This window comes from Leuciscus leuciscus (assembly GCF_965113295.1).
Source record: "Leuciscus leuciscus genome assembly, chromosome: 16".
Taxonomy (NCBI): domain Eukaryota; kingdom Metazoa; phylum Chordata; class Actinopteri; order Cypriniformes; family Leuciscidae; genus Leuciscus; species Leuciscus leuciscus.
The window spans coordinates 33,955,155-33,981,936 of NC_138740.1; the positions used below are offsets into that span (position 1 = coordinate 33,955,155).

The 26,782-nt window shown below is 41.5% G+C and overlaps 1 protein-coding gene across 7 annotated transcripts in view; it reads right to left on the reverse strand.

The window, feature by feature from the left end:
• Positions 1-24,980, reverse strand: part of LOC309478124 (E3 ubiquitin-protein ligase TRIM35-like) — a 42,260-nt gene extending 17,280 nt beyond the window's left edge. For 3 of the 7 annotated variants that reach the window (XM_082141661.1, XM_082141660.1, XM_082141657.1), the window contains exon 1: positions 19,439-20,777. In XM_082141661.1, coding sequence (XP_081997787.1) covers positions 19,439-19,831 — 393 coding nt within the window. In that variant the 5' untranslated portion in view covers positions 19,832-20,777. Of the gene's footprint in view, positions 1-19,438; positions 21,522-21,606; positions 21,723-22,090; positions 22,114-22,213; positions 22,445-22,532; positions 22,629-24,473 lie in introns of those variants that run through there. The other 4 variants (XM_082141656.1, XM_082141655.1, XM_082141658.1 and 1 more) reach the window with 4 other exon arrangements.
• Between the last annotated feature and the right edge of the window lie 1,802 nt (positions 24,981-26,782).

The window sequence follows — 26,782 nt, forward strand, 5'->3', positions numbered from 1 at the left end:
AATGAACCAAAACAACCCAGCTGACTTTTCTAAAATCAAAGGAATAATGAACAGACATGCTTTAAAACTGGTTAAAAGACTATGTAAAATTAGGTAAAACCGAAAGAAAAATGTGAAGTAAATATTTTTAGAGTTAATATCAAAAAGCGAACATTGAAAATGAGCAGTTAACATATGTGTGTCTAGTATGAGTGTGTGTGATGGAGACATCACTTTATGTCTTGTATGTGTTAGTTGGGGTACTATTATTTCCTGATTTTGTGGATATTGTCATCAACCTCTGGAATGAGTGTTTTATCATTACAGATGGGTTAAGTGAAACGACAAACTTTAAAGAAGCTGATAATTCTGAGTCAATATGACGAAAAGACGATACAGAACATGGGACGAGCTTTAAATGGATTGGTTTTCCAGCTCTGTCTGCTACTGGTAATTATGACTACTTTTGTCATGTATGATGTTGATTTGAATTACTCTCTTGATTAGAGAATTTATGTAAATTGGAATTGTGAAGTTGAAGATTGCCGTCCATTATGGGGTAAAAACTCTTGTCTAAATTCAGCTGAGGGTCTAAATAAATGGTTAACAAAAATAACAGACTTGACGGCAGAGAGACAAAGTGACACATTGGCTAAGTCACTATCCAAATTATCCAGAGAATTCCCTCACATTAATGAAGTAGGGAACGGTAGAAGAGGCAGTGACGGTTCTACATTGAATTACACCCTGGGCGAGACCCCCTTCGAGCGAATGTTTGCGAATTATGTTCTTTACTCAATTTTTATTTATTTCCCCTGAAAACAAGACTTAATATCTTATGTCATTTTACTACATTTTACTACATTTTACTACTTTACTACCAATCCATTTAAAGCTCGTCCCATGTTCTGTATCGTCTTTTCGTCATATTGACTCAGAATTATCAGCTTCTTTAAAGTTTGTCGTTTCACTTAACCCATCTGTAGCTACTATGTCTGACTTCAAAGAAATTGATGGCAAAATTTTGGAAGAAACCGTACAGCACCTTAAAACATCAACATGCGCCCTTGACACACTTCCCACATTTTTTTTCAAAAGTGTGTTAAACAGTTTAGAAGCAGATCTTCTAGAAGTGGTAAATGCCTCACTTCTCTCTGGGAGTTTTCCAAACTCCCTGAAAACTGCAGTTGTCAAGCCCCTCCTGAAAAAGAGCAATCTGGATAAGACCATATTAAGCAACTATAGACCGATCTCAAATCTTCCTTTCATAGGCAAGATCATTGAAAAAGTTGTCTTCAATCAGCTGAACAAATTCTTAAGCTCGAATGGATACTTTGACAACTTTCAATCTGGTTTCCGACCGCATCACAGCACAGAGACAGCGCTCATAAAGATAATAAACGATATTCGCTTAAATACTGATTCAGGCAAATTATCAGTGCTGGTACTACTCGACCTCAGTGCTGCATTTGACACTGTCGATCATAACATACTTCTTGACAGGCTGGAAAACTGGGTGGGGCTTTCTGGGATAGTCCTAAAATGGTTCAGGTCATACTTAGATGGGAGAGGTTATTATGTGAGTATAGGAGACCATAAGTCTGAGTGGACATCCATGACATGCGGAGTCCCTCAAGGCTCAATTCTTGCGCCACTCCTGTTCAACCTGTATATGCTCCCAATGAGCCAAATAATGAGAAATAACCAAATTGCTTACCACAGCTATGCAGACGACACACAGCTGTACTTAGCCCTATCGCCTAACGATTACAGCCCCATTGACTCCCTGTGCCGATGCATTGACGAAGTCAACAGTTGGATGTGTCAAAACTTTCTTCAATTAAACAAAGACAAAACTGAAGTTATTGCGTTTGGAAACAAAGATGAAGTTCTCAAAGTGAACGCATACCTTCACTCTAGGGGTCAAACAACTAAACATCAAGTCAGGAATCTTGGTGTGACACTAGAGTCAGACCTTAGTTTCAGTAGTCATGTCAAAGCAATAACTAAATCAGCATACTATCATCTGAAAAATATTGCAAGAATTAGATGCTTTGTTTCCAGACAAGACTTAGAGAAACTTGTTCATGCTTTCATCACCAGCAGGGTGGATTATTGTAATGGACTCCTCACTGGCCTTCCCAAAAAGACCATAAGACAGTTGCAGCTCATACAGAACGCTGCCGCTAGGATTCTGAGCAGAACCAGAAAATATGAACATATCACACCAGTCCTCAGGTCTTTACACTGGCTCCCAGTTAGATTTAGGATTGATTTTAAAGTATTATTACTGGTATATAAATCATTCAATGGCCTAGGACCTCAATACATTGCAGATATGCTCACTGAATATAAACCCAACAGATCACTCAGATCATTAGGATCATATCAGCTAGAAATACCAAGGGTTCACTCTAAACATGGCGAGTCTGCTTTTAGCTATTATGCCAGCCGCAGCTGGAACCAGCTTCCAGAAGAGATCAGAGGTGCTCCTACAGTGGTCACATTCAAATCCAGACTCAAAACACTTCTGTTTAGCTGTGCATTTACTGAATGAGCACTGTGCCGCTGTTCGTCCGACTGTTTGTACTGTACTGTATTTTACACTATTTTTCTAAACTGTTTTAATTATTCTTATTTCTTTTAATTATTTTAATTTCTCCTATGTCAGCAGGGCATTTAGCCCGAAACTGTAAATGCCCACTCAGAAGGTGATAATGTGAAAGTGATTAATGTGGGTTTGAAAGTAGAACAGTATTTAAATGACGATATTAAAGTTTTCGTCTGAGAAAGAATGTGAACGCAGTGCTAAAGTGCTAAAGAAAGTGGAAAGAACGTGTGAGTAAATGAGGGAGAAAAGAAAGTTAAAGGAAAGTTGATAGATGGAAGTCGTAAGAAGATTGAAGGTTAAAAGAAGGTTGAAAGATTTAAGTCTTAAGGGAATCCTTTGAAAGAAAGATCTATAATAAATATTCTTTTTTATTTTTTAAAAGTACTGTATTTTATTTTATTTTTCTAAACTGTTTTAATTATTCTTATTTCCTTTCATTATTTTAATTTCTTCTATGTAAAGCACTTTGAATTGCCATTGTGTATGAAATGTGCTATATAAATAAACTTGCCTTGCCTTGCCTTACTTTAGTAAAATAACGTTATGCATCTTTATTATGACCGCCGCTAGCGTAGCTAGCGAAAGCGGTCATATAGGGATTGTCAAAGTTTTTTTGGGGGGTTTTTTTGTCATCTACTGAATTTTTCGTCAACGATACCAGGGACACCGAAACACGGGGGAACATGAAATTTGGTGGGCATGTAGTCCCACAAGACTTTTGCGGAAAAATTTCGTTTGGTCCCCGGGGGCCACTCCCCCCCCCGCGCTGGGCCCCCCCAAACCCCAAAAATGCAGTTTTTCCTAAATAACTACCTGAACCGTGGCACCGAGGATGAAGACATTTTTATGGTATGTTGGTCTTAAGGGCCCACATCAACCTAGCCCATAATCACTCATTTGTGATTTGCGCCCCTCCCATAAAAAATGAAAATGCAATATTATTCTGCTTTAATCGCCCCTATCTTCAGTTGAGATGTTCAGAACTGCACCATATTTCATGTGTATGATTAACTTGACATCCTCTGGGGGTATGCTAAGTTTCGTAGAATTTCATCCATGGGGGGGTATAAAATAAATTCATTTATGTGCACATTTAGTGACTGTACACTCATCGGCCTGTAGATGGTGGTGTTGAGCGAAGGGTTGCTGGTTTAGGATGATACTGTCACACACACACATGCAGGAATACAAACAAACGCAAGCATGCACACACACTGACATCCACACGCACAGACACACACCCATACACACACATACAAATCCACATGCACAGACACACACACACAAACACACACACACACGCGCACACACGTACGCACGCATACATACACGCACAGACACACACACACACACACACACAGACACACACAAACACACACACATACACACACACACAGACAGACATGCACATACTACTACTTTTTTTAGGTATATACATAAACACGCAATACAGCCAAATTGCTCCACGTCATTTATTTTTGTGGAAAGCCAGTGCAGGCCTGAGCGGCGGTCATATTTTGTACCGCCATGCGGTACATCTAGTTTAAGAAATGTTTGATATTTGGACTGGAAACAAGACAAAAACACTAAGTAAGAAAAGCATTTTTTGCAGTGTAATAACTGAAATTGTAACAGTTTTGTTGCAAAGCACAATATTATGGTGAAATTAGATCTCGTGTTTGAGTTAAAACCGAATTATTGTTAAGCATAGCAAGAATCATAGCAAAAAGGCTAACAAATAAGAGTTATACCCACCAATTAATATTGCCCCTTCATTCATGACATGGATACCGTAATCATACAGAGAAAACATAGTTGCATACCTTTATCTTTCGCTCGTTTCTAAATTGGGCACCTGATGGCTTTGACCTTTCTTGTCCATCTCTTATTTGGCACGTACTCGACATCGACAATCAACAGATTTCCCCTGATTCCCCCCATACCAACTGTCACTCACGACGAGTCACGACCAGAAGTCAAGACTAAACCAATTCACCTTGGTGGTGGTGACCAAGTAATCGTTTTGTATTACCTATTTTTATTAGCCATTCAGACAATTCAGAAAAACAAAAATGTGCAGGAAATATAGAGGCCTGTATTTATAATATTATGAATGAAATGTGCGTTATTTGGAAGAAAGTCGAGGTGTGACTGACTTAGATAACTATATGGATCCCCCTTTGTCCGTTCCATTTGGGAGAGACCCAGAGGTGAACTGTCATCCGCGCCCGCGCCTCCGCGCCCCATCCCCTTTCCCCTTCTCAAACAAACAGCTTCTGTGCACGGCATCTTCTCATCAAGCAGGGGCGCCTGCAACTGCAGGGGGCGCAAATTTGCCAATTCCCCACACAGTGAAACGATAGATAATAGAAAACCGCTTCGCGGCGCAGATCTTTTTTTTTTTTTTCTGCTCGTGCCGGCGGCGCCGCCCCCCCAAAAATGCCGCCCCGATTGCCCGGTTTGCCTGTGCCAAAAACCGCTACTGAGAAGAGGGGAGTGAAAAAAAAAAAAAGGTTGTTGTGTGAGACGTGTGTGTGTGTGGATTGTAAGAAAACAATCATGTACTGGTTAGATGAGGCAGAGCAGAAGAAAGGAAAGAACAATGCAGAAGGAACTGGCATGTAGAGAAGTTAAACTTGTGATTGAGATATGAGTAATATAATATTTTGGTTTCTGCAAAACAGTAGAGATAAGTTAGGCTGGCAAGCCAGACCTACATCAAGATGTTAGGTCTGGCAACTCACCATTGTCAGGGCTCAATCCGAGGGGCGGGATAAACGGCTGTCTTTCAAATTCCCCCTGTACGCAATAGGATAGCGCTACAACCAACCAGAGTGTTTTCCCAACAGCGGAACTAGTTGATGATAGATTAAACTTTTGCCGTATATGGCCGGCAAAACTACGAACACATCTTCCTTTTTTAAGAATGACTTCAGTGCTGTTCTTTTCTCAAAGAAAAGCTTAACTCCAAATCCTCCAGAGTCGCGGCCAAAGCCGATTCGAAACACCGCTGTTCGCCAGCAGCAGCCGCCATTCTTTGTTTTCAAGTAGCAGGGAATTCAGGGAAAGCGGCGCCCACCGACTCTATACACGATGTGATTGGCCTGACTAGAGTTTGGTTTTTCCAGCTCGAAAGTCAACGGAGAGTTGCTAGACTACCCTGGCTGTAAATTTTTTTTTGCTGCTGCTAGGGTGCATCTAGATTTCTAGGCTAGAGATAAGTGGGACTGAGACAATAATGATACTATTTGTTGTATATGCAGACTAACTTTTTAATAGATGAGAAGAAATATAGTTACAAATATAATATTATGAAAACAAGGGATTTATGGAACAAATTAAGTTAAAATAGTATGAAAAGTGTTTCAGATTAAAATAATATGGCATTGATTAACAGGGATTATTAAATGGCTTGCTTGAATTCTAATGTAGAATGTGGTCTGTTATTTCTTGATAACAGACCGCTGCTAGGTATAACCAAGCGGCAACATTCTGATCTGAAAAAAGAAGCCTTCCCTGAAGTGCGAAAAACTGCAATACATCGAAAATCCGCTAGGGGAAGGTCCCAAAAGGGAGCAAATGTCCATAGCCCCCATGTTAAAATGTCCGTTTTCACAGCATAAATTCATGTTTTTACAGGTTGGTCCCATGGACTTTTATTGTATTTTTCGATAGGTTCCGAGTGCCTGACAACCATGAGGGCTGTGAATTTTTTTCTAACTCATTAGTTTAGATCGTATTTATATATAAAATGTATGACAATAAGGGCGTGGTTAACTTTGATTGACAGCTTGATTGACAGCTGACAAGGCAGCACCACGGAGAATGACAACATAAGAAGCGCCATTTTTTAATACAGTTGACATATAATACTACTGTTTCTGTATCATGAAATGTAAATTTAAGAGTTTTTCAGGCGAGAATGTAGTTGTTTAAACTTTAAAGCTCAAATCTGTGGTTTATTTATAAAGATTTATGAAAATTGTATCCAGTTGTGAGATCCAGCGATGACCGGGCGCTCGGTGCTCATGTACCCCGCCTGGAGCAGCCTTTCCTCGGCTAGTCGTTCTGACGTTTGCCGCTGACTCTGACGTCTCTGTAGTGGTTAAACATGAGATATAATTTGTCTTGTGTATATCTAACGGGCGATTTTTGGTCTTGTAAATCTATAATTTGTTCCCTGGCCAATCGGTTTGGCTGAGGGGAAGTTTCATAAGTTTATAAGCTATTTAACTTTATCATTGTATGGTTAGACTAGATCGAGCGCTGACTTTGTATGTTTGACAGAATTGTTTGCTTTATTTGTATAGCTTCTTGTACCTTTTACTTATACTTTTATAATAGCTAATATTGATAAAACTGAAATTTAAAAAGAGACTGGGTTGAGTTTTGTCATTTTAAATTTTAATACAACGAATATGATCTGTAATGTTGTTTACTGCAACATCTGTTGTTTAGTACAAATGCACATATTGCCTGGACCATATTAAAATGTTTAATATTTTTATATTATATTTAAAACGAAAAGAGGCAGGTTTGTGTTTTATATTTTGTTTGTTTTTTTATAAATAGGCAAACGTTATGTGCAGTGAATATAATCAATACGCGTTGCCTGAACCACATTTGTGTGGCTATAATGTTTAAGATTTCTTTAAATGAAAACGAAAAGAGTTAGTATGGTGTTTTATAACATATTTCATTGCCTAAATATAGGCTACACAGAGATAACCGAAGTAGCAGAGTGAGCGAGTGCGTCAGAAGGTGGGCGGGGTTAGGATTTCCCAAGATTTTCCAAGATGGCGCCGCCCATACCCCCCATAAACGGCTTCAAACCCGTTCTTCAGAAAGTATATGGGTGACGTCACAGACGCTTTGTCCATATTTTTTACAGTCTATGGGTATAACACACCGTTGCCATGCAAAGTAGAGCGTTGCCATGGACACGCAGGATTCTAACCGTAGAGACGGAACGGACTATTTTCTTTATAGGAAGCAATACAATCGTTTTCAAATCAATAAACTCCTTTTTAAATCATTATTTTGTGTCAAATTATTGATTTATTTGGTAGGTAGCCATGTAATAAGCGGGATAATGTATAGCGAGGCAGTTGTTATAGCGAATACAACCAGTCCTGATCAGCCTGTCGGGGTTGTATTCGCTATAACAACCGCCTCGCTCTACATTATCCCTTACTTAACATGATATAAAGATAAGGGATGAACAAAAGTTTTATTAAGTAACAATTAGGAACAATTCTATATTTCAGTGGAAAAATAATGATTGAAATGATGATGTGAATTTATTTTATTTCTATTTTTTTATTTTATATCTTTATTTTTGAAAAAAAAAAAGGTACAAGATGCTATACAATTAAAGGTAGGGTAGGTAATCCTGTTCAGAAACACTTTTTTTTATACTGGGTGAAATGGTCCTTCCATCCTGATAGTAGTCAATACAGTATGTGTTTAGAAAAAGGAATGAAAAAAATCAGACCTCTGTAGCAGCTGCAGGACAGTAAAAACTCTGACCAATCACTGCCATTCGGTGCGAATGTAAAGAACCAATCAGATGCCTTCATGTCTCGTGCCCGCCCCGAGCCCCACTGCGCGCGCTGCCCTGCGTGCACTCATCACATGTCACCGTTCCCGGAAATATTCAGCTCAAAGCACCTGCATATGCAGTCAGCGAAGGCAAACAAGGCAAAAACTACTTCCTCGGACCCTGCCCGCACTCTTGAACGACCTCCTCTGCTTCACCCTCAACCCCGGACCTGTCCTCGAGCTGACGATGCGGTACTTTTCTCCGGACTCGGAGTGTACGTTAGTCTTCATTAGAGTCAACAATGTTTTCATCATGGAAACTCTTACATGCAAAACACCGTATATGTTATGAATCTTACACGAAATTCATCTTCATCACAGTGTAACTGATGGTAATGGAAAAACGTCTCCGGTTACTATGGTAACCTCGGTTCCCTGAGAGGCGGGAACGAGACATTACGTCAACTGTGACGTATATGGGAACTCCTCCCTTCTCCATTTTGCTGAAATCTTATGGGCTAACGCCAGCTGGGGACAGCTGGCCAATTGACGCGAAGCATGCAAATACTGACAGGCTGCGGGCAGTATAAATGCATGGGTTCGCGGCAATAACGTCAGAATCGCGACTGAACGCTGGCACAGCTGATCAAACAGCGACACGGCGGTTAACGTAATGTCTCGTTCCCGCCTCTCAGGGAACCGAGGTTACCATAGTAACCGGAGACGTTCCCTTTCAAGGCGGTAACTTCGACATTACGTCAACTGTGACGTATATGGGAACTGTATAAAATCACGCCGTGAGAGCAGAGAAGATAAGCCCAGACGGGGAACCCCTTGTCACATAAGCGTATACAACAGTTCCTAGCCAATAGCCGCACCGCTTAGGAATACACACATCTGATAGGCCGAGGTAGGCCAATGAGACGGCAGCTTCAACCCTATCAAAATTTGCATATCCCAAGAATTTTAACGTGAGGTCTGCACTGACAGTGACAGGGCAGGCACAACACATTAAGCACTCAAAGCATGAGAGAAAACACAGTGTCGACGGCTTCGCGGTGACAACTTGTATGAACCTAATAACCATAACAGGTTAGCTAAAGGTAGCTACTGCACTGGATCACAGTTTCACGGTACATGAGTAAACTCAACTTACCGAAAGCACTTGAGACGCTACGGACCGTACATCCAGCTTGTAAAACCTGGCGAATGTGTTCTGAGAAGACCAGCCAGCAGCAAGACATAAATCCTGGATAGACATCCCTTTAGACCAGGCCCACGAGGAGGCAACCGCCCTCGTAGAATGAGCTCTGATGTTAAGGGGACAATCCTTCCCCTGGCATTTATAAGCCAAAGCAATTGCATCCACAATCCAGTGAGAAAGCCTCTGTTTTGAAACAGCATGTCCCTTATTACATCCACCAAAGCACACGAATAGCTGGTCCGACTGACGAAAGGCGGCCGAGCGATCCATATACATCCGCAAAGCCCTGACCGGGCACACAGCGGTCTGGGCGTCAGCGTCATTCGAGGCTGACGGTTCAGCAGATAAGGCGGGCAGGGAAACAACTTGTGCCCTGAACGGTGTATTGAGTGACTTCGGAACGTATCCCGGTCTCGGCCGGAGAGTGACGCTGCAATCGCCCGGTCCGAAACAGATGCAGTCGTCGTTCACCGAGAACGCGTGCAAGTCCCCGATGCGCTTCGCTGAGGCAAGAGCCAGGAGTAATGCCGTCTTTAAAGAGAGCTCCTTGACCGCAATCGAAGCTAGGGGCTCGAACGGTGGTAGAGATAGGGCTCTCAAAACTAGAGCTAGGTACCACGGCGGCACAGAGGGCGGCTGTGATGGACACAATCTCCTCGCTCCCCTGAGAAACCTGGTCACCATAGCGTGCTTACCAATCGATTGCCCGTCGACCGGGGAACGAAAAGCAGCAATAGCAGCTACATACACCTTCAGTGTTGATGGCAAACTGCCGCTATCCATTCTGTGCTGCAGAAAGCGCAAAACATCCGACACTGAACTAGTCACCGGGTCAATTTCGATGTCCTGGCACCACTTAGTAAAAACTCCCCATTTCAGAGCGTAGAGGCGTCTGGTTGAAGGCGCGCGCGCCTCCGCGAGTGTGCTCAGCACTCGAGAATGCAGAGTGTTTCGCTCCACTAAAGTCCCCGCAGCGGCCACACATGAAGGTTCCACAGCTCGGGGCTGGGGTGCCATATCGTGCCATTCGCCTGAGACAGCAGGTCCTTCCTGAGGGGGATTCGCCATGGGGGAGCCACCATTAACTCTCTCAGGTCCGCAAACCAGGGCTGATTCGGCCAGTTCGGGGCCACGAGGATCACTGACGCTCTCTCCTCTCTGATTTTGCACAACACCATAGGCAGAATCTTCACTGGAGGAAACGCGTAAAGCCTGGCTTCCGGCCAGCGCGATGTCAGAGCATCTCCCAACAGTGGGGAGTGAGATAGCGAGAAGAACGTCCGACAGTGCGTGTTCTCGCTTGTGGCAAACAGATCCACGTCTGCCCTCCCGAATCGATCCCAAATCATTTGGGCTGACCCAGGGTGAAGCCTCCACTCTCCTTGAGGAATCCCGTTCCTCGACAGCATATCTGCTCCACGGTTCAGGAGACCGGGGATGTGCGCCGCTCTTATGGAGAGAAGGTGACGGTCCGCCCACAACAGGAGACTCTCTGCCTGTTTGAACAGAGCTCTGGAGCGCACACCGCCCTGACGATTTATGTACGAGACCACGGACGTGTTGTCGGTTCGAATCAGTACATGTTGCTGCTCCAATTTTGACCGAAATGCTTCCAGGGCTAAGGACACCGCCTCCAACTCCAAACGGTTTATGTGCCACTCTCTCTGTGACTCCGACCACAGGCCTGAGGCAGGCACGCCTAAGCACACTGCTCCCCAGCCCGAGGTTGATGCATCCGTCGAGACCACGGTGCGTTGTGTCACTATACCCAAAGGAACTCCTGGGCTGAATATGTCCGGGTTGCTCCACGGTCTCAGAGTGTTGACACAACTGTGAGTGACCGTAATGCGCTTGTGGCCTGAAGACCACGCCCTCGGCGGAACTCGGGTTCTCAGCCAGAACTGCAGCGGCCGCATATGCAGCAGACCCAGATGGCACACTGAAGAAGCCGCCGCCATCAGTCCCAGGAGCCTCTGAAATTCTCTCAATGAAACAGACCTGCCCGGTCTGAAACGGCGCAGGGTCGAAGAGATTGTCTCTATGCGCTCTTGAGAGAGGTGGGCTCGCATCGCCACCGAGTCCAAACATACTCCCAGATAAGTTATAGTCTGACTCGGAATAAACACGCTTTTCTGCATATTCACACGCAGTCCCAGCGTATCCAGGTGGCGAAGCAGCGTTTCCACGTGACTGATTAGCACATCTCTTGAGTGGGCTAATATCAGCCAATCGTCCAGATAATTCAGGATACGCATCCCGCTCGATCTGAGGGGGGAGAGCGCTGTGTCCACACACTTTGAAAATGTTCGGGGAGCCAGGGCTAGTCCGAACGGTAGCACCGAATACTGATAAGCCGTCCCTTCGAAAGCAAACCTCAGGAAGCGCCTGTGGTGCGTCGCTATTTGAATATGAAAGTAGGCGTCCTTTAAGTCCACTGAAGCGAACCAGTCCCCGGGACGAATTTGTGCCAGGATCTGTTTCAGTGTTGTCATTCTGAACGCGCGCTTGTGAAGTGCTCGGTTGATGGGTCTCAGGTCCAGTATCGGACGGAGTCCTCCATCCTTTTTTGGCACCACGAAATAATGGCTGTAGAACCCGCTCTCTTGCTCGCTCGGAGGGACCCGCTCTATCGCTCCTTTCTCGAGCAGACTGAGAACTTCCTGTCTCAGAACGGGAACGTTTTGGGGCGAGGTCAGTGACGGGACCACGCCGTTGAAGCGGGGTGGCCTGCGTCTGAACTGGAGAGAATATCCGTGCCGAATTATTCCCAGTACCCACGGTGAAACGCCCGGAATAGCCTCCCACGCGTCCGTGAAGTGACACAGCGGACGCGTTAGCTTTATTGCCGCCGTAGCTAGTGACGATGTGTTTTGACTGGAGCCCCGCCCCCGCGAGTCTAAAAACACTGGCGGGAGGGCGGCTCGCGATGGGCTTGGTGTAATGCTGACACTCTCGTGCCCTCGAGAGGCCATTATAGTTATGGGCTGTGACTCTGCGCTGCTCTGGGGCAGGGCGAGTGACACAGTGTTTGGTGTAAGAGGAAGAAAAAGCTCTTTTTGTGCAGGGGTACATGTTTTTATTGTGGAACTCACACAAGCAGAAACAACATTTGCACACACAATGCACTTGTCGCCCGGGGGAACATGGGGGACATGGTGCTTTAGAACACGGCGTTTGGGGGAGGGCCCCCCCGCACGCTCTCTCTTCCTCTTGACCGCTCTGTCAGGTGGATGGCTTGGTAGCCGAGGATGGCGCGCTGGTTCTCTCACGGCGCGGGCTCCTCCTCTGACTCTGACCCTGGCGTTTTTTCCCAGGTCCCGTCCACTGCCTGTTCCGGCCGCGGGCGAAACGGGCGTCCGGTTCGGGGCGGGGCACCACGGCGGGCTGTCTAGCCTGTCCTTGAGCCTGGCGAGGTGCCGAAGACGAGCGGGATCTCGTCGATGGCTGGAGTGAGCGACGGGGCATCACGTGGCTCATCGCCTTCGCGCGTTTTTGCGTCTCAGAAAAACGCTCCGTGACTGACTCCACGGCGTCACCAAAGAGGCCGGAGGGAGTGATTGGAGCGTTCAGGAGCGTCTTGCGGTCAGTGTCCTTCAGGTCAGCTAGGGTTAGCCATAGGTGCCTGTTGAGGACGACCATGAATCCCATGGAGCGGCCGATGGCTTGAGCAGATCGCTTGGTAGCCATCAGCGCGAGGTCCGTTGCCGCGCGCAGATCCCTGATGACGTCAGCGTCCACTGTGCCGTCGTCTAGGGATTGAAGTAGCTTCGCCTGGAACACCTGTAGTATCGCCATGGCGTGTAGAGCTGAAGCTGCTTCCCCCGCAGATGCGTAGGCCTTATCCGCCTGGTGGGCGGTGAACCTGCACGGCTTGGATGGCAGGCTGCGGTCCGACCCCAGTGCAGATGAAGACGGGCACAGGTGCGCGGCAACGGTCTCCTCGACGGGGGGCATGCGCACATATCCGTGGGCTTCCGCCCCGTCCACGTGCGCGAACATGGCCTGCGTGTTCGAGTGGGTGCGCACCGATTGGGGTGCAGCCCACGCCCTCACCACGTGCTCGTGAACGTCTGGGAAGAACGGGGTACTTCTCCTCTATGCAGTCTGACGACGGCTCGACTGGAGAAACCAAGTGTCCAACTTGCTCTTGGCTGGCTCGTCCGGAGCGCTCCACTTGAGGTCCAGCTCAGAGACGGCCTTGCCGAGGACCCTGACGAGCTCATCCTGGAGGTCTGCAGGGCCCTCTTGGTCGGGGCGTTCGGATTGAGACGCCCAATCCTTTTCCGACGCCGAGAGTGACATGGAGTCGTCTTCCCCACCAGCCCCAAAGGAGACGAAGCTCGCGACGGCGTGGGGGGGGTGAAAGCTCGCGTCCGCGAAGCTGACGGCATCGAAGACCTCGTCGTCGGATGGGGGAGGGCCCACCAGCGGCTCGCTGGCGGCAGTGGGCCTTATCCCTGCTGCTGATCGAGCCACTTCCCTTCTGGCTCTGAGGGCGCGCACTGGCAGCTCGGCGCAGTGGGCGCACGTGTCGTCCGTTAGTGCCGCTTCAGCGTGGGCGAGGCCCAGGCAAGCGACACAGAACAGGTGAGTGTCGGGCGGGTCTAAGGGGCCCGCACATAACTGGCATGTAGTAGCCATCGGATGCGTCGAAGAAAAATTACTATTAGTCCTCTAATGCAACTTCACGATGACGAATGATTTCTTAGCGTGAAAAGAGAGATTCTGACGTTATTGCCGCGAACCCATGCATTTATACTACCCGCAGCCTGTCAGTATTTGCATGCTTCGCGTCAATTGGCCAGCTGTCCCCAGCTGGCGTTAGCCCATAAGATTTCAGCAAAATGGAGAAGGGAGGAGTTCCCATATACGTCACAGTTGACGTAATGTCGAAGTTACCGCCTTGAAAGGGAACGTGTATCAATGCAACCTGTTTTTAGTTTTGCCTTATAAATATAGCTCGTTACCGAATTAAACTTTACCATTATCGATATGCTAGCTTGATAGTGAGTACTAAAAGAAATCTTATTTGTTTATATTCATAGTGATAAAGTTAGGTATTTTATTACATGTGATTCTGACATGATGTCACTGTATGTACTGCGCTCCTTCCTCTCCACTCGTCTTAGGTAATAAATGCGTCTTGTTCCAGCCTGAGCATTTGGCGTCGCGCGTTCATGTGTTTTGGGGGCGTGGCTTTGGAAGGAGCTCAGAAGGGAGGGGGTGGAGTGAATGGAAATAATGAGCTGTGTTTATTGCAGATTAAAAGGTCTACAGTCACTCGATTTTTTAATTTTCTTTTTCAGAGTACTTACATTTTAATTATGTATTGGTATATAAAGACAGTTTAAACAAATTTGGAATGTTTTTTTTTTAGAAAAATGATTACCTACCCTACCTTTAAGATGGTACATATGTGACTGTAAACTGAAGGATGATTTCAGTAGAAACTTAAAGTGCTTAGATGGATTATTATGAGTCTTAATTATTATTCTTTTATTTTTTTGTTTAGTTTTAGTTAGACAACCATTGTGTTTTGAACCTAAAGGGTCTATAAAGGGGGAAGTGAAAATAATGGATTAACCATCCATCTTTGTTTATTAAAAGGAACTGGAAATCATAGTTTTATAAAAAAAAACTATATATTCTGGTATTTATGATTATAGACAAGGTCTGTATTTAGGGTCTGAGTAGTGACTGCGGGTCTAGCCCATGCTAGGAATACAGCAACAGTGCTTGCTTATTTAACCCCGGCTTCCAGTGAACAAATATGTACTTGTTTTGTAATCAGTTACGTTGATGATAAAACCAAATTAGCCAAGATGAATGATTGCTGTGTAAGTAAAGACAGCTATGTCCAAAGGTTCTGGAGGTAAATAATGTACTATGTGCTATGTAGGATATTTTGTTTATGTGAAGTCTTTGAAGGAAAAAGATCTTGTTTTGTTTTTTTAATCTGACAGAGAAGCATGGGTCTGAAACAGCAGCCTTTAAGACCAGGTGTGGTGTTTAGGACCCCACATTGGTCTAAAACGGGGGACTGTCGGGGCTGGATTGGAATCCACTGCTGCTTCAATGTATATGTAATGAGTGATTAATAATCAGGGATAAGCATTTCTGCATAAATCATTTCTATATTCAATGAGTGATTCAACTATGCTTTTAATCATATGTTTGCTGTGAGTGTTAACCAGCTGCTTTTAGGGACACTCTGATGTGACCCTCAACATGTGTTGTCCATATATCTGTTTCACGTGACTTCACCTGATTTACAGAATTGTACCTCTTTCATGTGTATTTCTCAAAAAACTAAAGTGAATAGTATCTGTACTTCTTCCTGAGGAGGGAATGTATTATCAGTATGTTTTGGTAGTTTCTCCTGATGATAGTTAGCTCAGGCCCTCGTCAACCTTGGAGAAACTGTGATTCGCTAGTGCTTTTGTGTGTGTGTTGGATGTTCTGTGCAGGTCTTGTATAGGAGCTATGGGACACTGTTGTATGCAACAACAGAACCGAAGACGCATTTCTCTGACCTCCGGGTTCACCGCAGACCTAAATCTAGGAATCGTGCGACAACTCTTGTCTAATGGTGACATACTCTCCTATCTATCCATGTGTGGAAATTTGCTTAGACTATATGTGTTCTTAGCCAATCAGAAACTGCAACTTGAAGCAATGACGTAGCTTAGACCTTGGTGTAGGGTGCAGGGGCGGCCTTAAGCATCTGGGGGCCCGTTTCAATAACTAATATGGGGCCCTACCCACATAAAATATAAACATAATAGAGCAGAAAAAGCAAGGATTCCTGTTGGTTTGCATCATATTATTTTATTACGTGCACTTTCAGCTTCATTAACAGGCAGCTCAACATAGAAATAATCCAACCTTATTTGATTAAAACTATATACAATACAGCGTTTTACGTTGGAATAATGCTCGCCCTTTCACGCAGGGCAACTTCACTGCTTAATTGATTTGCACAGTATATTTTCAGCTGTCTGGACTGACAAAAAAAAAAAAAAAAAACAGCTAAAACATCCCCTCAACTTGAATTATTACGGAGCCCGGGAAGTCAACTGTGTGATTAAAAAAAATAAAATAATCCGTGGCGACGGTTTTGCAATCCGTGCGCCCAGTTTATAAACCGTACTCACGAATTCTCAAACTGTTCCCTCGGTTTAACAAATCGTGCCCACGGATTAATAAACCGTACCCACGAGTTTCTATTCCGCGCTCTCAGACTTGTAAACCGTGCCTTCAGTTTGTGCAATCTGTACCCACAAATTCATAAACCGTGCTCACGCTTTCGCAATCCGTTCCCACGGGTTTGTAAACTGTACTCACGGATTTGTGGCTCACCCTCATTTTAGAAGAACACCAGGAGGTACGTTGTTAACGAATCTTATAGTATATTGTTTTATTGTGTATTAAGTGGAATACATCAAATTGTCTTTGCGTCTGCATGCTTAAAGTGATTCTAGTTGTAGCGGGTATGGGGTGGAATATACGATTTAATATGAATGGCGTGCATCAAAATCTTTTGTTTATTTGTGGTAAACGTTTTACACGTCAGTGTTTTGCTTAGAATTATGGGTAGTGTAGTATTTCTCCAGAAGATCGCAAATAACAAGGTTGATTTTTATACTTTGTGGCTTTTATAGGAGCAGAAACTTTCGTTTCACAGCCTCGTAGCTCATGGTCAATCTAACTTGGATGGTTTAGGGGTCTCCAACCTTTTTTAGCTACTTTTTAAAAATGAAAGTGGCCGAGAGCTATATGCAATAATTAAATCTCTTAAATAATGTCTCATAACTCCTAGGCCTATATATGTCACCCTTAATTGACATATAAAAAAAATATTATACTGTAAAAACACATAATTATTGTTGATTTTATAGTGCATCATAACTAGAGATGAAATGGTATGAACATGTAATTTCATGATTATAGTGACCAAAATGAGCATGGTTATCACATAATCCTGTTCGAAAAGTACTAATACTACACAATAAAATCAATTCACCAAGTTTTATGTCGAAAACCAGCAAATAACAAATAAACTTACCATCAATATGCACTTTTTGTTTGCATAAACATTAAAATAGTAACATTAAAAATGATGGCCAAATTCAAATAAAGTTTTGACAAAAAAGTTTTTATAAAAAGATAAACCTCGCATATTTCAGCCTTTAAATCATTTTTATAAAAAGAATGATTCAAAAAAGACAAAATACTGACATTTACAATGCACATTAGCTTATCTTTTATTATTAATAGTAAAATTCGGTCCGATTTTCCCGTGGCGTCTGTCGTTGCTATGTACCATGCATGCGCTCTCCACAACGACAGAGAAGTTTTAATAGCTAATGGATTTCCACTACCGATAAACGCTTGCTGTAGCTCTGCTAGAAGATTTATTTACGGAGAAGAAAAAAACACCCGTAGTTTGGGTGCACCCCCATCCTTCATATTGACTCGCGCGGCGCCTGGAAAAAATTAGTGCGTCGCTTCAATTATTTGAAATAACGAACTTGAGCGTGCAAAAGACGCGATATGTGAACGGCCCTTGGCGAGCTACCTCCAATCAGGCCACGAGCTACTCTCGCGAGCGACGTGTTGGAGACCACTTTAGACATTATGTCTGAAAATAAATATCCTATTGAGAAAATGAATGGGATTTTCCTGCTCTGTTGGGGGCCCCCTTGGAGGGCGGGGCCCGTTTCAATTGAAACGGGTGAAACATAGGTAAGGCCGCCTCTGGTAGGGTGTAACTGCTGTGATCTTTGTAACTGTAAGCGGGACGGTCTACAAACTCCTGTGTGAGTCTTGAAGCTGAACTTCTGCTGATGAAACTGCAAACTATCTTCAATAAAACTTTTCTTCAATTTATTATAATTCTGACTCCGGGTCCTCTTTCAAACATCTGGTCCTTGGGTCCTAAACTGTTTCCCCCTTACACCTCAATAAGGAGAAGGACATGTGGAGAAAGGACAGAGAGGAAGGAAGAAAAAGGAGAATCTTTTTATTCTAAAAGAAATGTGTTAAAATTACCACTCTGCCTTAAAATACAACAACATTTTTCAAGATAATGCTTGTTAATGAAAACTTTGTTCAAATACATTTGCAGGGTAAAGTGAGGGACATTTTTGCTCTTAGAAAATGTTAATATTACAATAACTGTGAATTCAAAACATTTATTAATTGAGATGAGAATGTCATGTGACAGGGTGGACATTTGGCCTTTACATACATGTGTGAAGAATTTGGTAAAAATTATTAAAGAGTCATATCCTGAGCTGGACCAATATATTTTTCTTGTAGTGTAACAAGCTATTCTTCAGATAAAATGATTAAATCATGGACATTTTTTACTTTATTTTCATAGAAATTTACCAAGCTAAAATGGCACAGAATAGTAGGAATGACCCATCTTGCCCTTAACTAACTAACATACATGTTTAAGAACATTAAATTACTTCAAAACAACCGCAACACGGTCTTTAAACAGGTTATGTTAGCCTGAAATATGTAAACAAGGCAGGCAACGCTGGCTGACCACACTAATCCTAAAATATTAGCAGATTTTTATATTTTAAAAACAACATTGCTGTAACTACATACATACACACACTACATTCACATGTCTGTGTATTATATAGATATTGTAAATCAATGCATTTATTGATTACAAAGTGGCCCTCCAGGAGCAGGATAGAAGACCTCGATATGAATAGCTCTTCCTGGAACTATCTGAAGTCTGCGCGAATCACGTGACGATCAAGCATTTGGGAACTTTCGTGATCGCAACTATCTCTCTATATGGCTCTGGAGTTAAATTCAAGCTATTTTAAGGCATGAATATATTTTTTTCAGAGGGAAATTGATCCTGTAATTTTGGGGATCAAAGATGAGTTTTAACTGGGATAAAATGATTGATTACAGGGAGACTAACAGATCTGGAAAGAAGAAATGTGTGAATTGTTCCTGTTTAAATAAACCCTCACGAGTATTTTTTTTCAGTATTAGTTTGTCAAAGTGAAATTGTCTGTCAATAATTATTGATATTTGATTCAATCAAATGTTTTGAACATCATTTATCTGACCTTATTATCCGCGACAGCTTCATCTACAGGACAGAATCTGTGGTTGGTGTGTTTTCTGGAGTCTCGACACACCAAACACACGAGCTGTTGATCATCCAGACAGAAGAGTTTGAGCTCCTCTTTGTGATCTCTACAGACTCCAGATCCAGATTTCTGTCTTCTCTCCTGTTGAAAACTCTCACACAGGTTCTTCAAAGCCAAATTTACCGGAGGACGATCATTTGAAGATGTTGTTCGGCAAACCGGACATTCTTTAAATGTTTTATTTTCCCAAACCCTCTGAATACAGCTTGAACAAAAGCTGTGGCTACACGACAGAAGAACAGGGTTTACAAAAATGTCACAGCACACCGGACAAGATAAATCCTCCTCAGACAAAGATCTAGACGCCATTTTTCATAGTTGCTTAGAAATGAAACTCAAAGTTAAGTTTCACTTTCGGTTAAAGCTAGGGTTAGGGTAGGGCAGGCAGTTTTCAGAGAGGATACCAATAGCAAGCTAGTATTGTCAGAGCGTCTCCAAAGCCACGCCTCCAAAACACATGAACGCGCACTGCAGAATTAGTATCAGAAAGAGCTTTATTTGCCATGTATGTTTACACACACACAAGGATTTTGTTTTGGTGACAGAAGCTTCCAGTGCAGAAGCCAAGTACAGGCATAATGTAGACAAACATAGGAATTACACAAAAATAAAATATAACACAATATTATAAGGAAAAAAAAATCTAAATAATGCAACATAGTACAGTAAAAATATATATATTTTTTTTAATAAAAAAATAAATAAAAATAAATAAAATATGTATAAAAACATGATGATTTTTTTTTACCTCCCAAAGATTTTAAAGATTTATCAATTCAAGTTTTTTCGAAGAGCAAGTCATTTCTATTTATTGTTTTGAAATAAAATAAGAGAAAAGTATTAAAAGTGTACATTTTCATCAAACTTGAAAACCAAGTTTGTGTTTTACAAAGCACAGTGTTTTACTGTAGTAATAGAAACTTTGTATGGGTCAGGAATTTGATGATGTGAAATTGAAGTGTAGTTGAAATGTTAATGTTGTTTCAGCATTTGTACTTCAGATTGTAACATTGATGTTAACATTACATTTGTTGTATTTTTAGCATTAAATGAGGCTGCAAATATGATGTTGAACCAACATTATTGAAATACTGATTTCATGACATTCCAACAGATTTGTTTTTTCACGTTCATTTGTTCATTTATTTTCGGACAACTGGGAACTGGATCTCATAATTGTCATGTTTGGCTCTTCAAAGAAGCCCCTAAGGGGGACATTTACGGGCCTTTGCCCCCCAGAAATGAGTTCCTAGTCTAATTTAATTGTTTTTTTCTTGCTTTGCCCCCAAGAAATTAGTTAATTGTCTAATTACATTTTCTTTTTCTTGCAAGAAATTAGTTACTGGTCTAATTTCATTTTCGTTTTCTTGCTTTGCCGCCAAGAAACGAGTTACTGGTCTACTTTCATTTTCATTCTTTGCTCCCAAGAAATGAGTTACTGGTCTAATTTCATTTTCATTCTTTGCTCCCAAGAAACGAGTTACTGGTCTAATTTCATTTTCATTCTTTGCTCCCAAGAAACGAGTTACTGGTCTAATTTCATTTTCATTCTTTGCTCCCAAGAAATTAGTTACTGGTCTAATTTCATTTTCTTTTTCTTTCTTTTCCCCCAAGAAACAAGTTACTGGTCTAATTTCATTTTCTTTTTCTTGCTTTGCCCCCAAGAAATTAGTTAATTGTCTAATTACATTTTCTTTTTCTTGCAAGAAATTAGTTACTGGTCTAATTTCATTTTCTTTTTCTTGCTTTGCCCCCAAGAAATGAGTTACTGGTCTAATTTCATTTTCTTTCTTTGCTCCCAAGAAATGAGTTACTGGTCTAATTTCATTTTCATTCTTTGCTCCCAAGAAACGAGTTACTGGTCTAATTTCATTTTCATTCTTTGCTCCCAAGAAATGAGTTACTGGTCTAATTTCATTTTCTTTCTTTGCTCCCAAGAAATTAGTTACTGGTCTAATTTCATTTTCTTTTTCTTGTTTGCTTGCGATGTTGTCTGAAGCTGAAGAGAGAGAACAGATACACACTCATATACACACATTAAGACAAATAACCACAGAAGTCATTGCTGTGTCTGTCTTACTCACGTTTACCAACATAGTCCTGCATCTTCTGTAAGACATTGAGCTTCAGGTTGGTCAGGTGATCTGTGAAAGTGATCGTCACACTTGGACTGAGGTCTGGATCTGGAATATATTGGGCTCTGAAACAACATTCAAGAGTCAGAGATGCTGATGGTTCAGTGTGGTTATATATAGAACTCTAGGGTTCTTGACTCAATTTTAAAGAACCCTTTATGCCAAAAAGTTTCAAAGGAGAAATGTCTTAAATTTTTACTTTCATATTTAATTTTAGTAATAAAGTTTACAAGCTGTTAAATGCATAAAATTTTATTACCTGAATAAATGTATGAATGGGTTAATTCAAACTAAACCCATAAAATGATGGGAACCTCTACAAGGTTCTACATAAGAAGCGCCTGACGGAACCCTTTAAGATTCCATATAGAACCTCTTCTTCTAAGAGTGTGATGATTTGAGTTCAGAAGCACAGAGACAAAAACACACAAACCTTTGCAATGTGGCCTTAAAGTTCTGTAAAGAAAAATAATGTAAATTCAGCAAAACTTAATTTGGTTTAAATCTCTGAAATTGCCATTCATATCATTGGAGAATAATGAAGATTGATTGACACCTGCAGGAATGAAACATCTTCAGCCTTCATCTGCTCCTTGATGTCTCTGATTGTGATTGTGAGAGATGAAATCTGTTTGCTCGTCTCTTCAATCTTCTTCTTCATCCTCTGACTCCTCTTCTCCTCTTCCTCTCTCAGCACTGTTATTCTGGACGCTTCTTCATCATGTAAAAGCTGGTGAAGTTCCTCAAACTCTTCTTTAATCTGAGTCTCTATGCATTGAGCGTGAAACTGAAATGAAACACAATATTGGACAAACTAGATCTACATCAGTATCTACACTTCCAGAATTGCATTAATCACATTATTTATTTCAAACCTTAGTATCTTCAGCAGTTTTACACAGATTCTGTTCACGATTCACAGATATTCTCAGTTCCTTCTGTAAGCGTTCCAGTGAAGCTCTGAGTATCTCCTGGAAGAAAACAACAGAAACAGTGTTTATTGATACATTTATTTGATTTTGGATTTTTTGCCTCTTTTATTATTTTTATTTATTTAGTACAGACAGTGGAGGGAATGGATTTGAGCTAACATGCACCACAACAGCTCAAAACATTTTTAAAGGGGTGGTATAAGGCCCTTTTCACAAGATGTAAAATATATCTATGATGTCCCCAGAGTGTGTGTGTGAAGTTTTAGCGCAAAATACCCCACAGATATTTTTATATAGCAAGTTAAAGTTGTCAATTTTTGAGGGTTTGCAAAAACGTACCGTTTTGTGCCTGGCCCTTTAAATGCAAATGAGCTGCTGCAGAGGGCGGGGTTTCAAGAGCTCGTGTCTGTTAGCAGCTGCTATTACCTCACGCAGACACACTAAAATGACAGAAACTGTTCTGCCTTTAATGTTAAACGGAGTCAGATAAGGATGGAGAGACTCAAGAAGTGACAACATGTAGAATGCAACAGGACGTCTCTGAATGGTTAGTTGATGAATTTATGAAGCTGATGTGGAGTTAACTATCTTCAATTAGGATATTCTGTCATGATAAATCTATAAATTGCTCATATATGAACTGTTTTGAGATGCACACAGAGTGACTTTCTATTGCATGTGAAAAGATGGATGCTAAAGTTTGAGCTGACACACAAATGTACTCTTATACAACAACTTTTCCTCTTCTCTACATGGACTGTGTTCCCGGGGGCGGGGTTTATGTAAATTCTAGGGTTAGTGATGTCACTAACCCGAGAGGAATGTCGTGTAGTCCCAACCAGCCGTTTGTTGTAGTCCTTTTCTTTAAAAGCAAATATCTCCCTTTGCTTTGAACTTTGAGCGTTGTAACTTTGCAGATGTTGTTTATGCTCAAACAGCAACATTACACACTAACTAAAGTTAGAAAAATGAAATCACACTCAACCACCCCTTTAAAACTTAATCTGATGCATTCTGCGTGCGAATCCATTTGAAATACATGAATAAATTTTTTTCATAGGAATTTTTTTTAAATATGTTATTTTGGTGATCAAAGATGAGATTTAAGGGATACAATTATTGACTACTGGGCCTATCAGATAAAAAAAAAAAATTCTGAATTGTTGTGTAAATAAATAAATAAACCCACACGAATATTTTTTTTTCAGTATTATGTGATCGGTCTTCGTTTAGCTCTGCGTTGTGTTGGTAGATGAACGAGACCGGGCAACAGAAATTACTCAGGCCAGATTTTATTCTGCATGAATAAAAAGACAATTGAATCAAAACAAGCTCGAGTCTGTGGCTCTCCTCTCTCGTTATAGCAGCCTCTCTTCAGTCGCATTTACCGCAAAGGCGCGAACTGAAGGAGAGCAACCGGAAACAGAACATAAATCTTAAAGGAGCCACGCACCGTATTTAACTATACTGCTAAATTACCATATAACCATATAAATATGACATTTCAGTTAATAGAAATCAATATTAGAAAAATAAATTAAATGAAATATTAAAAGAATAATTTCAGAATACAAAATAATTAAAGAAATATAACAAATTATAATAACAAATGGGGAGATTTTGAGTGAAATTATTAAATAAACATAGAATGCTATTAAATGCAAAAATAAATTAAATGAAAATATTAAATGAAATATTAAAAGAATAATTTCCAGAATACAAAATAATTAAAGAAATATAACAAATGATAATAACAAATGGGGAGATTTTGAGTGAAATTAATAAATAAATATAACACCCGTTACAATTAGTTTGCCAAAGTGAAATGGTCTAACAATAATTATCGACATTTGATTTAATCAAATGTTTTAAACATCATCTGACCTTATTTTCCGCGGCAACTTCATCTACAGGACAGAATCTGTGGTTGGCGTGTTTTCTGGAGTCTCGACACACCAAACACACGAGCTGTTGATCATCCAGACAGAAGAGTTTGAGCTTCTCATTGTGAACACTGCAGACTCCAGATCCAGATCTCTGTCTTCTCTCCTGTTGAAAACTCTCACACAGGTTCTTCAAAGCCAAATTTACCGGAGGATGATCATTTGAAGATGTTGTTCGGCAAACCGGACATTCTTTAAATGTTTTATTTTTCCAAACCCTCTGAATACAGCTTGAACAAAAGCTGTGGCTGCACGACAGAATAACAGGATTTACAAAAATGTCACAGCACACCGGACAAGATAAATCCTCCTCAGACAAAGAACTAGATGCCATTTTTCTTAGTTAGAAATGAATCTCAAAGTAAAGTTTCACTTTCAGTCAAAGCTAGGGTAGGCAGTTTCAGAGAGGGTACCAATAGCAAGCTAGTCTTGAAAGCACGAGGGTTGCCAGGTGCCAGCCAGGTTTTTCAGCCCAAAACCTCGTCAAAAACCACGAGAATGCACAAAAAAAGGCCCACATTTTTGTTGGCTTATTTCTCATTTAAACACATTGAAATCATTAACAAGCTTTAAAATGACCCATTTTTCGACTTAGCCTATCTGATTTTAGAAACCATATTCAATCAAATGAACGCAAAAGTAGGCTACACTGACTTCAGTCAGACTATTCTACTATTAAACTACAAGCTTATGTTACGGAAAATAATGCGATAAACTTAGGCTATCAATGAGTCTGTTTATTGTCACTAAAAGTCGCTTGGAACAAAAGCATTCAGTAACATAAAAACATTGAGTGGACATATGGACATTAAAAATAACACACTTTAACATTTCAGTTATTTCAAATAGCAACATGAAACATGCATATTCTTAGGACTGGGAGAAAAAAATCGATTCACCTAATATTAGGTATCGCGATTTTTTTAAACGATTTTAAAATCGATTTTTTTTATTACAGATTATTACCGATATTAATTCAAATTAAATTGCTTTATTTTTGCCCTTGCTTATAGATAAGGTTGACAGAAGTTAGCCACTTTCATTCCAACAGAGGATGAAATGTGTCGTTATAGAGCTGCACGATTCATCTTTAAAAGACTGTGATCTCGATTCAAACACCCACACACTCTTCTTCCATTTCGTCTGTCTATAAAACCTTTGACAAAATCATATCGCAACATTCAAATCTGTGTTGGCGCTGCGGCTGACCCGGAGAGAGTTGTCATGAAACCGCAGTGTCAGTCAGCTAGCTAAGTTTTTATCCACCCGCCCAAACCCATTTTTGCCCGCAAAATAGATTAAACCGCCCAATCTGGCAACTCTGCACGAGATCTCACCATAGACAGTATAAGAAGGATCTCACACTCGCCTCAGAGGGTCTCCAAAGCCACACCTCAAAACACATGAACACGCATGTGCCATGCATGTTTTATTGGCATGTATGTTTACACACCCAAGTTTGTTTTGGTGACAGAAGCTTCCAGTGCAGAAGCCAAGTACAGACAAACATAAGAATTATACAAAAATAAAATATAACACAATATTATAAAGACATTTTTTAAATAATGCAATATAGTACAGTAAAAGAAATATATAAAGAATATATACAGCTCCACTTCAGGGAAAAATGAGGTCCCGCAGCGTTGTAGTCAGACCGGATGTCTCCACTCTTTTCCCACATGAACAGCAACAAGAAGAGAGAGGGTCACTGAAATAATGCCCCTTTTAACCTCTGTAGAGGTCACGCCTCTTGAGTTTGGCTTGACCAATGAAAAAGGTGTAATTTCAAGCAAGAAAAGATTTGTTTGGAAGCCGACTCATTTGCATTATCAGAGTGGGCTGGCCGTTTTGAGTCCCTTTATACTCTGATTAATATAACGTATTATAATATAACGTGTAATACAGCATAAGCGTACAATGTATGTTATAAGGAGGTGATATACACCAATATGTAGCTATATATAATATTCGTTCAAAACGAATGCTGTCTTTATGAGTGGATCATTGAATCATTGACTCAACCAATTTGTTCAAAAACGCAGATTCATTTAGTAATAAAACACCTGTGTTCCTGCAGAGACTTTTGCCTTGTCCACATACCCACGCTTGCGGTCTTGGCCACTTGAGAGCGCGTGCACGCGACAGGAAGTAAGTCCGTAAGACTGTCCCATGTCTATCCCACCGCTTCGAAGCCGTATTCAAGGCTAAGCGTATCCCATCATATATGATGTTCGGTGACTCATATGTCGA